This window comes from Aureococcus anophagefferens, assembly GCF_000186865.1.
Source record: "Aureococcus anophagefferens unplaced genomic scaffold AURANscaffold_6, whole genome shotgun sequence".
Taxonomy (NCBI): domain Eukaryota; class Pelagophyceae; order Pelagomonadales; family Pelagomonadaceae; genus Aureococcus; species Aureococcus anophagefferens.
The window spans coordinates 2,646,002-2,660,203 of record NW_008705566.1 but is presented as its reverse complement, the minus strand read 5'-3'; the positions used below and the strand labels follow the sequence as shown (position 1 = coordinate 2,660,203).

At 72.0% G+C, this 14,202-nt stretch overlaps 3 protein-coding genes across 3 annotated transcripts; 2 read left to right on the top strand and 1 right to left on the bottom strand.

The window, feature by feature from the left end:
* Nucleotides 1-5,809: 5,809 nt before the first annotated feature.
* Nucleotides 5,810-7,264, top strand: AURANDRAFT_24718 (hypothetical protein; the record flags this gene model as incomplete). Its single annotated transcript, XM_009037452.1, has 1 exon — nucleotides 5,810-7,264. One exon carries the CDS (start codon nucleotides 5,810-5,812, stop codon nucleotides 7,262-7,264), a length of 1,455 nt encoding a protein of 484 aa, XP_009035700.1.
* Nucleotides 7,265-7,412: 148 nt separating this feature from the next.
* On the bottom strand, nucleotides 7,413-8,216 carry AURANDRAFT_13917 (hypothetical protein; the record flags this gene model as incomplete). Its single annotated transcript, XM_009037430.1, has 1 exon — nucleotides 7,413-8,216. A coding segment is annotated over one exon (804 nt), but the record flags the coding sequence as incomplete, so codon positions are not given.
* A 3,020-nt stretch (nucleotides 8,217-11,236) lies between these two features.
* AURANDRAFT_24350 (hypothetical protein) lies at nucleotides 11,237-12,208 on the top strand (the record flags this gene model as incomplete). The annotated part of the gene is made up of 1 exon (XM_009037453.1): nucleotides 11,237-12,208. A coding segment is annotated over one exon (972 nt), but the record flags the coding sequence as incomplete, so codon positions are not given.
* Nucleotides 12,209-14,202: the final 1,994 nt, after the last annotated feature.

Genomic DNA, 14,202 nt, shown 5'->3' with positions numbered 1-14,202 from the left:
AGGTGTTCTTCAAGATCGACATGGCGCTCGAGGACTACGTCGCCAAGCAGGTCGAGATCCTGAAGCTGCTCGTCGCCGCGCCGGGCCTGCGCGACGTCGACGGCACGGGCGACTTCGCGCCCCTCGTGGACCTCGCGACCGCCGCGGCCCTGTGCGCCGCCATCGCGGCGCCGTGCCTCGAGTGCACGCGCGTGCTCCTCGCCGCGGGCGCGGATCCGAACGCCGCGCGGCGCACGAAGCGCGCGGATCCGAACCACGCGCACTACGGCGGTCCCGGCGCGGCGCACGCGCGGGCCCTGCTCCAGAGCAAGTACGGGGGATTCCTCGCGCCGCGCGACGTCGAGCGGCGGGGCCGGAGCGACGACATGGCCCCGACGCTCACGCCGCTCCTCGCGCTCTGCGTCGCGCGCCGCCGGGACGAGGCCCCGCGCCTCGACCACTACGCGGCGCTGCTCGAGGCCGGCGCGGATCCCGACCGCGGGATCGGCGCCGCGAAATTCACCGCACTGATGGGCGCCGTGGTCCGGGACGACGCGGCGGTCGCTTCGGCGATCCTCGGCGCCGGCGCCGACCCGCAGTGCCGCCACGACCTCGCCTACTTCAAGTACGACCGCTTCGTATTCTTCGTGCCGGACGCCGCCCGCGACCCGAGCCTCGCCATGAAGCGCGACCCGCGGGCCATCAAGTCGACGTCGACGCTCGCCTTCGCGGAGATGCACCGGCCGTCGTCGGACGTGACGGCCCTGCTCCGCGCCGCCGCGGGGGCGCCCGCGAGCCGCGACCGCGCGGCCGTCGCGGCCCTGGGCGTCTCCGCGCTCAAGAAGGAGCTGGACGCGCGCGGCATCAGCCGGGCCGGCTGCGTCGAGAAGTCCGACTTGGTCGACCGCCTCGTGGCCGCGCCGCCGCCCGCGCCGGCGGCCGTCGACGCCGCGTGCGACGCCGCGGACCGGCTTTTGAGCCAGCTCGGCGACGAGGGCACGCGCGCGGTGCGGCGCCTCTACTGGCAGATGGCGACGAGCGCGCCCGAACAGCTCGCGGCCGCGCGGGACTTCGTTCAAAAGTCCCACCTGCCCGGGCGCATCGAGCGCATCCTGACGGCCTGCGTGCCCGCCATCGAGGCCGAGCCGCCCGTCGGGAGTAGCGCGCGGACGCTGTGGGCGAACGCGTACCTCGTCCGCTGCGCGTTCCACCTCCAGCGCCGCCTCCGGGACCCGGCGTCGGCGGCGGCGCCCTACTGCGCCGGCTTCGAGGGCCGCGTGCCCATGGCGTTCGTCGAGGGGTACGAGAAGGCCAACGTCCTCGAGTACCTGTCGAACGCGGCCATCGATGAGCCGCGCGCGCTCTACGCCGCCATCGTCGACGTCGGCGGCGAGTGCGCCAATACCGCGTTTCAGAGCAACGTCGTGCTCCTCCAGCAGGTCGTGGGCAACGCGATGACCTTCCTCATCGGCTGGGAGGAGCAGCCGGAGCTCGCGCGGGCGACGAAACTGTCGAAGATGCCCTACGCGCGGGAGACGTTCTACGTGCCGACGAAGAGCGTCTACCATCGCTGGGCCGGCGTCGGCGCGACCGAGCTCCTGCGCGTCGCCGAGGCGCAGATGCGCGAGGGCCACGCGCACCTCGCGCGCCACTGGGTCGTCCTCGCCGTGCGAAGCCTCGCTCTTTTGGCGGCGTTTGAGAACGCGCAGCTCTTCGACGCCGCTCGGGCCCTGGACCTCGCGCTCGAGATCTGCGAGAAGGCCCGCGCGTCGCGCGCCTTCAGCGTCGACGACGGCTTCAAGACGAGCATCGTCAAGGACTCGTTCATGCGCACGCTCCGCGCGCGCTGCATCGAGGCCTACGCGCGAGTATGCGGCGACACCGCGGGCATGAGGTTCGACCGCGTGGCCTCGCCGTCGCCGACGGACGCGCACCTCCGGCGCCAGGACGCGGAGATGCGCGCGGAGATGAAGCGCATGCCGGAGACGTTCATCCTCGACCGCGCGGCGCGCCACGCCGAGATCATCCGCGCGGATTGCGTCTCGACGCTCGAGCGCGACGCCCTGGGCTTCGTGGCGACGTCCGCGGTCCTCGACGACGGCGCCACCATCGTGGCGGCGGACCCGTCCCAGAACACGGCCGGCTACGCGACGACCTACTACCTCGTGCCCTTCGCGGTCGCGTCCTTCACGCTCGGCTTCCGCGCGCGGCGCGACGGCGCGCCCGCCGACGCGGCCAAGTTCTTCCTCGAGGCCGCGTTCATGTTCCCGCCGGACGACGTGCGGCGGCCCGTGTCGTGGTGGTTCGCCATCGACGCGAAGACGCGGACGGTCCTCAAGATGCGCCAGTTCCGCGAGATCGTCGCGCAGGCCGAGGGCTTCGAGGCCGACTTCCGCGCCGGCGCCTTCGGCTGCCGCATCGCCAACGACGACCTCGCGTGCCGCGCCCGGCTCCGCGCGCTCGTCGCCGCGACCGCGTCGCTCGCCGACGACGACGTCCTCGACGTCGACCGCTACGCGCCGCGCCGCGACGCGGGCGAGGCCTGCGCGAACTGCGGCAAGACGTCGCGCTGGGACAAGAAGAAGTCGCTCCAGAAGTGCGCGCGCTGCACCAAGGTCGCCTACTGCGGCCCCGCCTGCCAGCGCGCGCACTGGAAGGTCCACAAGGCCGTGTGCCGCGCCGCCGCGCCGCCGCCGCCGCCGGACGCCGCGGACCTGTCCGTCAACATGTCCATCAAGGAGCTGCGCGCGGCGGCGAAGGCGCGCGGCGTCCCCATCCACGACTGCCTCGAGAAGGGCGAAATCTTCCGCCGGCTCAAGAGCGCGTGCGAGGACGCCGAGGAGGCGGACTAGTCCCTAATAGAGCGGGCCGAGCCAGTTCGCGCGGAGCGCGTGGGGCACGAGCATGGACGCGCCGAGGCACGTGAGCGCGGTGGCGCAGCCCACGGCGGACGCGCGGAGCGACGCGGCCTTGATGGCCGCCTCCAGGTCCGCGCGCTCGAGGCGGAAGAAGCCGGCGGACGATGCGGTCTCCCAGAGGAACGACGCGCCGGAGCCGAGGCACGCGCCGCGGATCGCCGTCTCGGCGGTGGCGAGCAGCCACGCGGCGACGCGCTCCTTCGCGGTCCGCGCGTGCTTGGCGCGATGCCGCGCGGCGACCTGGTCGTTCCGCGCGACGCGGAGCGCCTGCCGCTGGACGGGCGGCACGCTCTCCCACCAGAGCGCGTCGATGTCGGCGTCCGTCAGGAAGCCGAGGTCGCGCTCGCTGCCCACGCCGCGGCGCTCGAGCTTGCTCCGCAGGTCGTCGAGGCCGTAGGCCTGCAGCGTTGCTGCGAGGTCGTCTTCGTTCGTCGGGGCAGCCCCCGCGGCGACGACGAGCAGCACGAGCGCACAGCTTCGCATGGTTGCTGGCTGCTCTTGTTTTTTGGGTTGCGGTGCTTGTGCGTTGCTGCCGACGCCTGGGGCTGCCGCACTCCCGAACACGGCGCGAACGATCGTGCGAAGCGCGCTCTCGTTGAATCTCGGTTGATGTCGCGTTGCAGCAGCGCATTATGGCTTGCTGAATCACACATCTGCTGCCGACCGCAGCTGAATATCAAATGCTGCGTCTCGCGCTGCTCCTGGCGCTCGCAGCAACAACACGAGCGCTCCGAGTCGTCGTCGCCGGCGCGACGGGCAAGGTCGGGCGCGAGCTCGTGCGCGTGCTGAAGCGCCAGGGCGTGGAGCACGCGGCGCTGACGCGGGACGTCCTCGCGGCGAAGCGCCTGCTCGGCGTCGCGACGAAATGCGTCGAGGTGGACCTCGACGACGAGGCGCGGGTCGACGCCGCGCTCGACGGCGAGGGCCCCTTCCGGCTCTACGCGGCCTGCGCGAACGGGCCGAACCAGGCCGCACAGGAGGCGCGGCTCTACGCCGCGGCGGCGCGCACGGGCCGCTGCGAGCACGTCGTCAAGGTCTCGACCTGCGCCGCGTTCTTCGAGGCCGACGCCGGGCCCGCGGCGGCGCACGTGGAAGCCGAGGCCGCGCTCCGAGACTCGTGCGCGTCGTGGACGATCCTCCGGCCCAGCGTCTTCGTGGAGTCGCTCACGGCGCCGTCGCCGCTCCTGGGCCTACCGGGTTTGGAGAGTGGCGCCGCGGCGCACGCGCTCGCCGACGCGAACATCGCCATGATCTCGACGCGCGACGTCGCGGCCGTCGCCGCGCGGCGGCTCGTCGCCGCGGCGCCGCCGGCGAACGCGACGCTCCACCTCTCGGGCCCCGCGGCGACGACGCTGGCGGCCGTCGCGGCTTCCTGCGACGTATCCGTCGACCCCCAGCGCGTCAACGCGCACCTGGAAGGCCTGCCGCCGCCCGTCGCGGAGAGCATGCGTTCCATCTTCGCCGCGCTCGCGTCCGAGGCCGCGGCGGCCGTGACGCCCGACGCCGAGCGCGCCCTGGGCGAGCCGCCGCGCGCCGCCGCGGACGTCCTCCGCCGCGACCTCGCGAAGCGGCGCCTCGACTCGGGCGACGCGCCGGAGGCGTACAACGGACGCGGCGTCTGGTCGGCGAACTATCGGAAGCAGCTGACCTTCGACGAGTGCCGGAAGAAGGCTCGCCTCATGGGCCACCGCTGCGAAGCGGATTGGCGCGAGGTCGGCGTGCCCAAGTACTCGCCGAGCCGCCCGGACGACATGTTCCCCGACGAGTGGCTCGGCTGGGACGACTTCCTCGGCGTGCGCCGGCCCTACGAAGACGCGCGCAAGCTCGCGCGCACGCTCGGTGTCCGCAGCGAGCTCGCCTGGTCGGCCTACGCCGTCAGCTTCGCGCCCGTCCTCGCGGACCTCCGCCTCCCCGCGCGGCCGTCGCTCGCCTACGGCGACGCGTTCCGCGGCTGGGACGACTGGCTCGGGCTCGAAGACGGGTAACTGCTCTAGTTTCTAGCTCTAGTTGAGGCACTCCCGGGAGTGTGTGTTTTTGCAAGGGGCTTAGTCAGGGGGGAAGGGGAGGGAGGGGTCGCGCGCGACGCGCGGCGCTTCGAGCGCGAGCGCGCGCGAGGGAGGCGGGGCACAAGCGGAGCGGGCAGCGCGAGCGGCGGGTCGTCCGACGCACGCGCAGCTCCTACGACGGCGACAGGTTTCAATCGGACTCGAAGCCGTCGCCGCTCTCTTTTCTCGGGATCAACGAGCGAAAGAGGTGGACGCGAAAGCCGAACTTCCCCGCGATCTCCGAGGACTCATCGCGACGCGATGACTCGGACCGCAGCCGCATGGCCCGCCGCCGCCGGGCGAACTGGCGCCGGCTCTCGTCCCCCTTCGGAGCCTTCGAGGCCTTGGGCGCGGGCGGCTTCGCCGTCGCGCGCGCCTGTTTGGCCGGCGCCGCCGTCTTCGCCTTCTTGGACGACGCCTTCGACTTTCTTCTGGGGCCCTTGGCGGACCGAGTCGTAGTCATCTCCCTAAGCCGCGCGAGGCTGTCACCGGTTCGCGAAAACGAGTTCACAGAATCGAGACAACCTCAGCGACCGGTGATCGTCGGCGGAGGCGGGCGGGGTCGAACCCGCGTACGAGGGAGGCGGAGCGGCGCGCGGGGCGCGGGGCGCGGGGGTCGGAACAACCCGGCGCGGAGCACAGAAGGACTGGCGGGCGACAGCGTTGCACCAGTCGAGATTGATCGGAGCACGGACGTCGTCAAGGTGGATGCATCACAGCAACATCGCCTTGTTTCCCCCTCGGCTGCCCGCTCTTTTTCATATCGATGTGCAAACTTATGAGCACGAACGGCCGATAGGGCACAACGAAGGTTGCGAATTGCAATACGGTGGCAGGCCAACGTGCGGCACACCAAAGGAGAGAACCATGCCTCCGACCACGGAACTGGCGGCGCCGGAGCGCGCGCCCGCGCTTCCGACGACGGACGAGCAGAAGTATCCCTGCGTCACGGGCGCCGACGGCGTGCCGCGCATCAGCGGCGTCGCCGTGGACCCGGCCCAGGGCTTCAAGGCCACGGAGCTCCAGCTCTGCACGCTGAAGCGCCCCCACATGCGCGCGTTCCACTTCCAGTGGCTGAGCTTCTTCGTCGCGTTCGTGGTCTGGTTCGCCTACGCGCCGCTCCTCGTCGTCATCCGCGAGGACCTGCGCATCGCCAAGCGGGGCATCTGGCTCAGCAACATCTGCAACGTCGCCGCGTGCGTCGTCGCGCGCTTCGTCGTCGGGCCCCTCGGCGACACGTACGGCGCCGTCAAAGTCCAGACGGGCCTGCTCGTCTTCGCGGGCGCGTGCACGCTCCTGGCCGGGACGGTCCAGACCCTCGTCCAGCTCTGCGCGCTCCGGTTCTTCATCGGCGTCGGCGGCGCGACGTTCGTCATCACGCAGCTCTGGTCGAGCGAGATGTTCGCGACGGGCGTCGTCGGCACGGCGAACGCCGTGACGGGCGGCTGGGGCAACTGCGGCGGCGGCTTCACGATCCTCGTCATGGGCCTGCTCTACGAGGCGCTGCGGGACGGCGGCCTCTCGGACGAGCAGGCCTGGCGCCGCGCGTTCTTCGCGCCCGGCGCCGCGGTCCTCGCGGTGGCCGCGGCCATGCGCGTCTCCGCCGACGAGTGCCCCCGGGGCACGCTCGACGACGCGGCGGCGGCGGGCGCGCGCGCCAAGGTCACCGTCGCCGCCTCGACGCGCGGCGGCTTCGCCAACGCCAACTCGTGGATCCTCGGCGTCCAGTACGCGGCCTGCTTCGGCGTCGAGCTCCACGTGAACAACGCCATGGCCATGTACTTCTACGACCGCTACGGGTTGAGCGTCGGCACGGCGGGCACGCTCGCGTCGCTCTTCGGCTGGATGAACCTCTTCGCCAGAGGCCTCGGGGGCCTCGCGTCCGACGCCGCGAACCGGCGGCTCGGCATGCGGGGCCGGCTCCTCGTGCACACGGCCTACCTCTTCGCCGAGGGCGCAATCCTCGTCGCGTTCTCCTACGTCGACGCGCTCGCGCCGGCCGTCGCGGCCCTCGTCTGCTTCTCGATCTGCGTCCAGGCCGCCGAGGGCACGACCTTCGCCATCGTGCCCTACGTCGCGCCGAAATCGCTCGGCGCCGTCGCCGGCGTCGTCGGCGCGGGCGGCAACGTCGGCGCCGTCGCCTGGGGGCTCCTCTTCATGTTCGGCTCCGACGGCGCCGCGGGCTACCGCGCGCTCGGCGCCATCATCATCGCGTCGTCCTTCCTCTCCGTCTTCATCCGCATCGACGGCGAAGGCTCGCTCTTCTCCAACGACGACAAAAAGGCCCCGGACCCGGCGCCCGGCCGCGACGCCGAGGCCTAGGCCCGTCCCATCGAGGAACATTCCGGTGCGGACGCGCGTCTACCGGCGGCGAAGGAGCGCGGCAACGCCTCTCTCTCTCTCTCTCTCTCTCTCTCTTTCCCCCACATCTACTAACTGTATGTTTTCCCCGCAACCGTGCGTAAGCTCACGTGCCGACCTTCAACGTGGCGACGAGCCCCCGCAGCGTCGCGATGGCCGACAGGGGCGTGAGCGCGCCCGTCGCCGGGTTCTCGGCCGAGGGCACGCCCGCGATGGAGATCTCGAAGTTGCTCTCGTCGGAGACGACGGCGTACGTGTGCGTGTTGCGCTCGACGCCCGGGTCCGCCCAGATCTCGTACTGCGTCTCGTCGGGGCCGACGCCGGCGAGCGCCAGGGCGCAGGCCACGTTCACGTTCGCGGGGAAGAGCTTCGACGCCGCGCGCACGGACCCCTCGTAGAGGCGCAGCGGCTCCTCGAGCGACGACAGGTCCAGGTTCTGCTCCTTCACGAACGGCGCGTTCTGCAGGCTCTTCGGCGGCTTCTTCGTCCGCATGACGACGGAGCGGATGTGGCCGCCCTCGGCGGCGGCGCGGACCGCGTCGAGGCCGATGAGCGCGCCCGTCGGCACGACGATGCGCCCGCCGTGCGCCGCGGCGAGCGCCTCGAGCTCCGGGTGCCGCAAGATCTGCGTCACGGAGAGCGCGACGAGCGTCCTGCCCGCGCGCAGCGTCGGCTCCGCGACCGCCAGGAACTCGGACGGCGGCAGGCCCTCGACGACGACGTCCGCCTCCGCGGCCAATCGTTCGACGCCCAGCACGGGCACGTCCTCGGCGCCCAGCGACCGCAGCTTGCTCCGGCCGCTCTCCTCCGTGGACGCCGACACCGCCGCCAGCCGCAGGCCCGGGATCGACCCGGACGCGAGCGCCCGCGCGACGGGCAGGCCCACGGCGCCGAGGCCAGCGACGGCGACCCTGCCGCTCATGCGAAGGCGCGAAGCTGAGCGCTGCTGCTGCTGGCGCGAAGCTGAGCGCTGCTGCGAGCGCGAAGCTGAGCGCTGCTGCGGACGCGAAGCTGAGCGCTGCTGCGAGCGCGGCGCCAACAAATGCGTCAAGAACGCCTGCGTCGCGAGCAATGCTACGAGCCTGCCAAAAGCCAAGCGCATCGATTGCCACAGGTAAACTTTACTTCAAAGTCGGCTGATTCACCCATATTTACCCGAGATTTCTCGATGGCAGCCCGAAGAATGCTGTGCCTGGCCATGGCGCTTCGCGCCGAGGCGGCTCTCTACGTCCTCGACCCGACGGACTGGGCCGCGGACCTCGGCGAGGATTTGGACTGGGCGACGGCGAACGCGCCCTTCGTGCGCCTGCCGGGCCACCCGGCCATCGAGCGCGTGTTCTACTATAGATGGCGCGTCGTGAAAAAGCACATCGTGCCCATCGACGGCGGGAGCGTCATCACCGAGTTCCTGCCGCGGGTGCCCTGGGCCGGCGCGCACAACACGATCCCCGCGGCGGCGGGCCACCACATCGCGGAGACCGCGTGGCTCGCGGACGCCACCGTGGCGACGAACTACAGCCGCTGGTGGTTCGCGGGGGGCAACCCGGCGTCCTACACGAACTGGATCGGCTACGCGACCTGGCGCGCGCTCGCGCACCACGGCGACGCGACGGTCCTCGTCGCGCTCCGCGACGACCTCGCGCGCGTCTACCGCGAGACCTACGTCGGAAAGCGCGTCGCCCGCGCGTCCTCCCCCGCGTCCGCGACCGCGCTCGGACAGGTACCGCCAGGCCAACTACAGCTGCTGGTGGCAGAACGACGACCGCGACGCCATGGAGGTGTCCATCTCCGGCGCGGGCTGCCGGCCGACGATCGCCGCGGCGCTCTACGGCGACGCCGCCGCCGTCGCCGCGATGGCCGCGCTCGACCCGAGGAACGACGCGCTCGTCGACGAGTTCGCGGCCTACGTAAACTTTTCGCGCGCGTCCCTCGAGCGGCTCTGGAACGAGAACATCGCGTCCTTCGCCGTGCTGCCCTGCGACGCGCCGCCGCGCCGATCCCGCGAGCCGACGCCGACGCGCCTCGAGCTCCGGAACGCCGCGCCGATCGTCGCCGCGGACCCCTGCGACCTCGAGGCCGTGCGCGTCCCCGGCGAGCCCGTGGACGTCCGCGAGCTGCTCGCCTACGCGCCCTTCGCCTTCGAGGGCCTCGTCGACGAGACCCGCGACTACGAGCCCATGTTCGCGCAGCTCTTCGACGAGGCGGGCTTCGCGGCGCCCTTCGGGCTCACGACGGCGGAGCGGCGCCACCCCTGCTTCAACTACTCCTGGGCCCACGGCGACACGTGGAACCAGGAGTCGTGGCCGTACGAGACGTCGCGGCTCCTCAAGGGCCTCGCGGACCGGCTCCACGCGGGCCGCGGCACCGCGTCGCTCACGGCCGCGTCCTACGCGGCGCTGTTGACGGCCTACGCGGAGCAGCACGTGAACACGACGGCCGTCAACGACACGGGCGTGCCCCACGTCTACGAGAACGTCCACCCGTTCCTCGGCTACTGGAACAACCGCGAGCGCATGTACTGGACGAACAACACGGAGAAGGACATGGGCGTCCACACTACTTCCACTCGACGTTCAACGACAATGTGCTCGCGGGGCTCCTCGGCATCCGCCTCGACCCGCGCGCCGTCGGCCGCGCGGAGGTCCGGCCGCTCCTCGACCCGGCCCGCGGGCCCTTCGCCGTCGACGGCGTCGTCCTCCTCGACAACCGAACCTTGAGCGCGACCTGGGACGAGGCTGCCGGCTTCGCGGTCTACGTCGACGGCGTCGTGCGCAACCGCTCCGACACCGTCGTGCCGCTGTGGGTCGATCTTGAGTAGGTAAGTGCTGTCGTTGAAGAATAGAAAATCATGTCAGGGGCTGCCAGAGTTTAGTTTCGGAGCATGCCGCGCGCCATAGTTGCATGATCGCGGCGACGCTCATGGTCATGATGCCCTGGGAGGCGCCGCGGCGCAGCGGCTACGACGCCTGTGTCGCGCCCGAGGACGCGGCCCTGGAGGCCGCGCTGCGGCGGTCGTCGCGCCGCGGCCGGGCGACACGCCGGATCGGCGCCGGCGTCGCCTGCGTGTTGCTCCTGGCCGTCGCGTCGTCGGCGGCGCGGTCGCGCGACGGCCTGCGGACCAGGGAGATGGACGTCGTCGCGCCCGAGGGCTGCGGCGGCGCCGCGCGCTTCGACGTCGCCGCGCGGTTCACGGCCGGCAGCGCCGGCGCGATGACCTTCAAGGACGGCGCCGCCGTCAAGCTGGCCTACTACGAGAAGGGCGCGCGCAAGGAGGCCTGCGACACGCACACGATCTACGTCGAGCTCCAGAGCGACGACGCGGGCCTCCGGGCCGCGCTCGAAGCCGTCTCGTCGCCGACGTCGCCCGACTTCCGCAAGTTCTGGACGCCGGAGGAGAGCAAATCGGCCTTCGTCGTCGGCGACGGCGACAGGGTGGAGGCCTGGCTGCGCTCCTTCGGGGCGGAGACGGCGCGCGCGTCCGACGCGTTCGTCCGAGCGACGGGGCCGGCCTTCGTCTTCGAGGCGGCCTTCGGCTGCGAGCTCTACCGCTTCGACGCGCCCCACCGCTCCGTGGACCGCTGCGACGGCGGCTACGCCGTGCACGACGACATCTTCGACGAGGTCCGCGCGGTCCACGGGCTCGCGGAGCTGCCGCCGGTGCTCCGGTCGAAGCCGCGGCGCGTCGGCGCCCGGCGGCGGCTCGACGAGGCCGACGACGTCACCCCCAAAACCCTCGCAAATTACTATGACGTCGACACGGCGCTCGACGGCGCCGGCGCGACCCAGTCCGTCTTCGAGACGGACCTCGAGACCTACTCGCCCGGCGACCTCGAAGCCTTCGAGGCCGAGTTCGACCTGCGGAGGAGCGCCGTGTCGGACGTCGGCGCCCACGTGAGCGACGAGGCCTGCGCGGCGGACGCGGACGCGTGCTCGGAGGCGAACCTGGACGTCCAGTACATCACGGCGCTCGCGCCGGGCGCGGAGACGGTCTACTGGTACCTCGACGAGACCGTCCTCGACGTCTTCGTGCAGTACGCCGTCGACCTCGACGCCGCCGAGGACACGCCGCTCGTCAACTCGATCAGCTACGGGTCCTTCGAGCGCGAGAACGCGCCCGACGCCATGGAGGCGTTCAACCGCGCGGTGATGAAGCTCGGCCTGGCCGGCGCGACGGTCTTCGTGTCCAGCGGCGACGACGGCGCGCCTAACGGCATCGACGACGCGAGCGAGTGCGCCTACAACCCGAGCTACCCCGCGACGTCGCCCTACGTCGTCGCCGTCGGCGCGACGTACAAGGCGAGCTGGGCCGACGACGACGCCGGCGAGGTCGTCTGCGAGAGCGACGTCGACGACGCGGTCATCACGTCCGGCGGCGGCTTCAGCGAGTTCAACGCGGCGCCGGCCTACGCGGGGACGACCTACGCGGCCTACCTCAACGCGACGGACCCGGACCCGGGCTACGCGGCGGCGGGCCGCGGCTACCCGGATTTGGCGCTCGCGGGCTACGGCTACGAGGTCGTCATCGGCGGCGAGCTCTACACGGTCTCGGGCACGTCCTGCTCCGCGCCGACCGTCGCGGGCATGACGACGCTCGTCAACGCGATCCGGTCGGAGGCGGGCGCTTCGCCCGTGGGCTTCATCAACCCGACGCTCTACGCGTCCGCGGGCGCCTTCGCCAACGACGTCACGTCGGGCAACAACAAGTGCGTCGCCGAAAACGAGTTCTGCTGCGACGAGGGCTTCGCCGCGCGCGGCGGCTGGGACGCGACGACGGGCTGGGGCAGCGTCCACTTCCCGGCCTACGAGAAGGTCCTCACCGCGGACCTCGCGCCCGACGCCGTCGAGCGGGCCAAGGCGCGCCTCCGCGCGCGCGGGGCCGCGAAGAAGAAGGCAGCGCCGTCGTAAAGTTTCGTGCGTCGACGGGCTAGCTTACCCCGCCGGCGGGATATGGTAAACCGGCGCTTAACTCGGTTCTCAAACGTTGCCCTTCAGTTTGGTTCCAGGACCTCAACTTGAGTGACTACCATCTCACACTTCATCTCACCGTCGAGCGCATCGGTGACGATGCTGGCTGCGGGCTACTCACGCCGGCGGTTCGCCGCTCTGATGGCACGATTCTCGTCGACCGGCGCTCTGGCGCCCGGTGAACGCGTGGAAGCGGCGCGACGATTGCTGGGCGTGGACCGCGGGACGTCGTCGGGCGACCTGCGGCGGACCTTCGAGGGCGTCGCCTTGGCGCAGCACCCGGACAGGGAGGGCGGCGACGCGGCGGCGTTCGCGGCGTCGCGCGACGCGTTCGAGGTCCTGAGGCCGCTCGCGCGGGAGGCCGGCGGCTGGATCGACGCGGTGGAGGCGGCGGCGACGACGTCGGGCGAGGTCGACGCGTTCGGGCGGACGAGCGAGTACCGGCGGACGGTGCCCGTGCTCTTCCTCCACGGCGGCCACCGCGACGGGCTGTGGGCGAGCACGCAGGCGCGGCTCGCAAAGCTCGGCTTCGCCTCGCGCGCGGCGGTGACGTCGCGCGCGTCGTCGTTCGGAGCGCTCGACGAGGAGCTCCGGGCCGTCGAGCAGCTGAGCGCGGACGGCGAGCGCGACGACACGGAGGACGCCGGGCCGTGGCACGTGCCGCCCCTCGTCGTGGCCCACGGCCTCGGCGCCTTCGTCGCGCAGCGCTTCGCCGAGACGAATCGGGTCTCCGGCCTCGTCCTCGTCGAGCCCTGCCCTCCGGCGCCGGAGGCCTACGCGGCGCGGCTGCTTTCGGAAGCGACGGCGGACGACGACAGCCTCGACGCGGCGCGCCTCCTCGAGGACCTCGCGAGCGGGTCCTGCGCCCTCGAGTACGACTTCGACGACTCCTACGAGGTCCTCGTCGTCGCGCCCGGCGACGCGGACGAGGACCTCGAGTCCGTCGCCGACTGGTACGGCCTCGACGTCTCGGACGACGACGAGGAGGCGCTGGACGCCTGCAGCGGCTGGTGCGCGTGCGACGCCGCGGGCGACGACGTCATCATGGCCCACGAGAGCTGGGACCGCGACGGCGGCCTCAGCGACCGGATCGTCCGATGGATCGACGATACGTATGCATTTTAGAGCGGCACCTCCAGGACGGTCGCGTCGAGGGTCTCGCGGAAGAAGGCGAGGTCGGTGTGCGCGAGGGGCAGGTAGAGCTTCGTCGATGTCACGGTCGATGTCGGACTGGTGCACGTGCAGTCACGGTGCATCCGTGGACGTCGAAGCTGCCCTTCGAGCCAGTCCGGCGCCGGCGGGTCGCGCCCGACATGATGGGCGCCGACATGATGGGCAGCCGCGCGCGGCGCAGGTGCTAGTCATCGACGAAGATGGGCGCCGCTGCGTCGACGGCGTCGTCGCTGCCGCTGGAGCGCTGGACGGCGGAGCAGGTCGCGTCGGCCGTCGCGAGCTGCGGCGGCAAGTACGAGGGCTACGGCCCGGCCATCGTCGAGAACGGCATCAACGGGGACCTGCTCGTGTCGCCGGGCCTGGACCTCGACGGCATGTTCGTCGAGATCGGCGTGAGCAAGCTGCACGCGACGCGGCTCGCGGCGGACTTCCGGAAGCTGCTCGCGCCCGCGGAGGTCACCGCCGACGGGCCGGGCAAGGCGTCGGCGCCGCGCGAGGGCCCGTCGAGCGACGCGCGCGACGACGCCGTCAACGAGGAGGCCGTGGCGCGCTTCCTGGGCTCCGCGGCCGTCGCCGGGTCGCTCTGGGCGCTGAAGGGCTCCGAGGAGATCGCCGCGTGGTGCGAATCGCGCGGCGTCGACGCGCGCGTCGCCGCGGCGCTCGACCGGCCCCGCGGCGCCGTCGAGGCGCTCGCCGTGCCCCTGTCCGTCTTCCAGAGGCGCGTGGGCGCGCCCCTGGGCGTCTACCGCATGGCCGTGGCC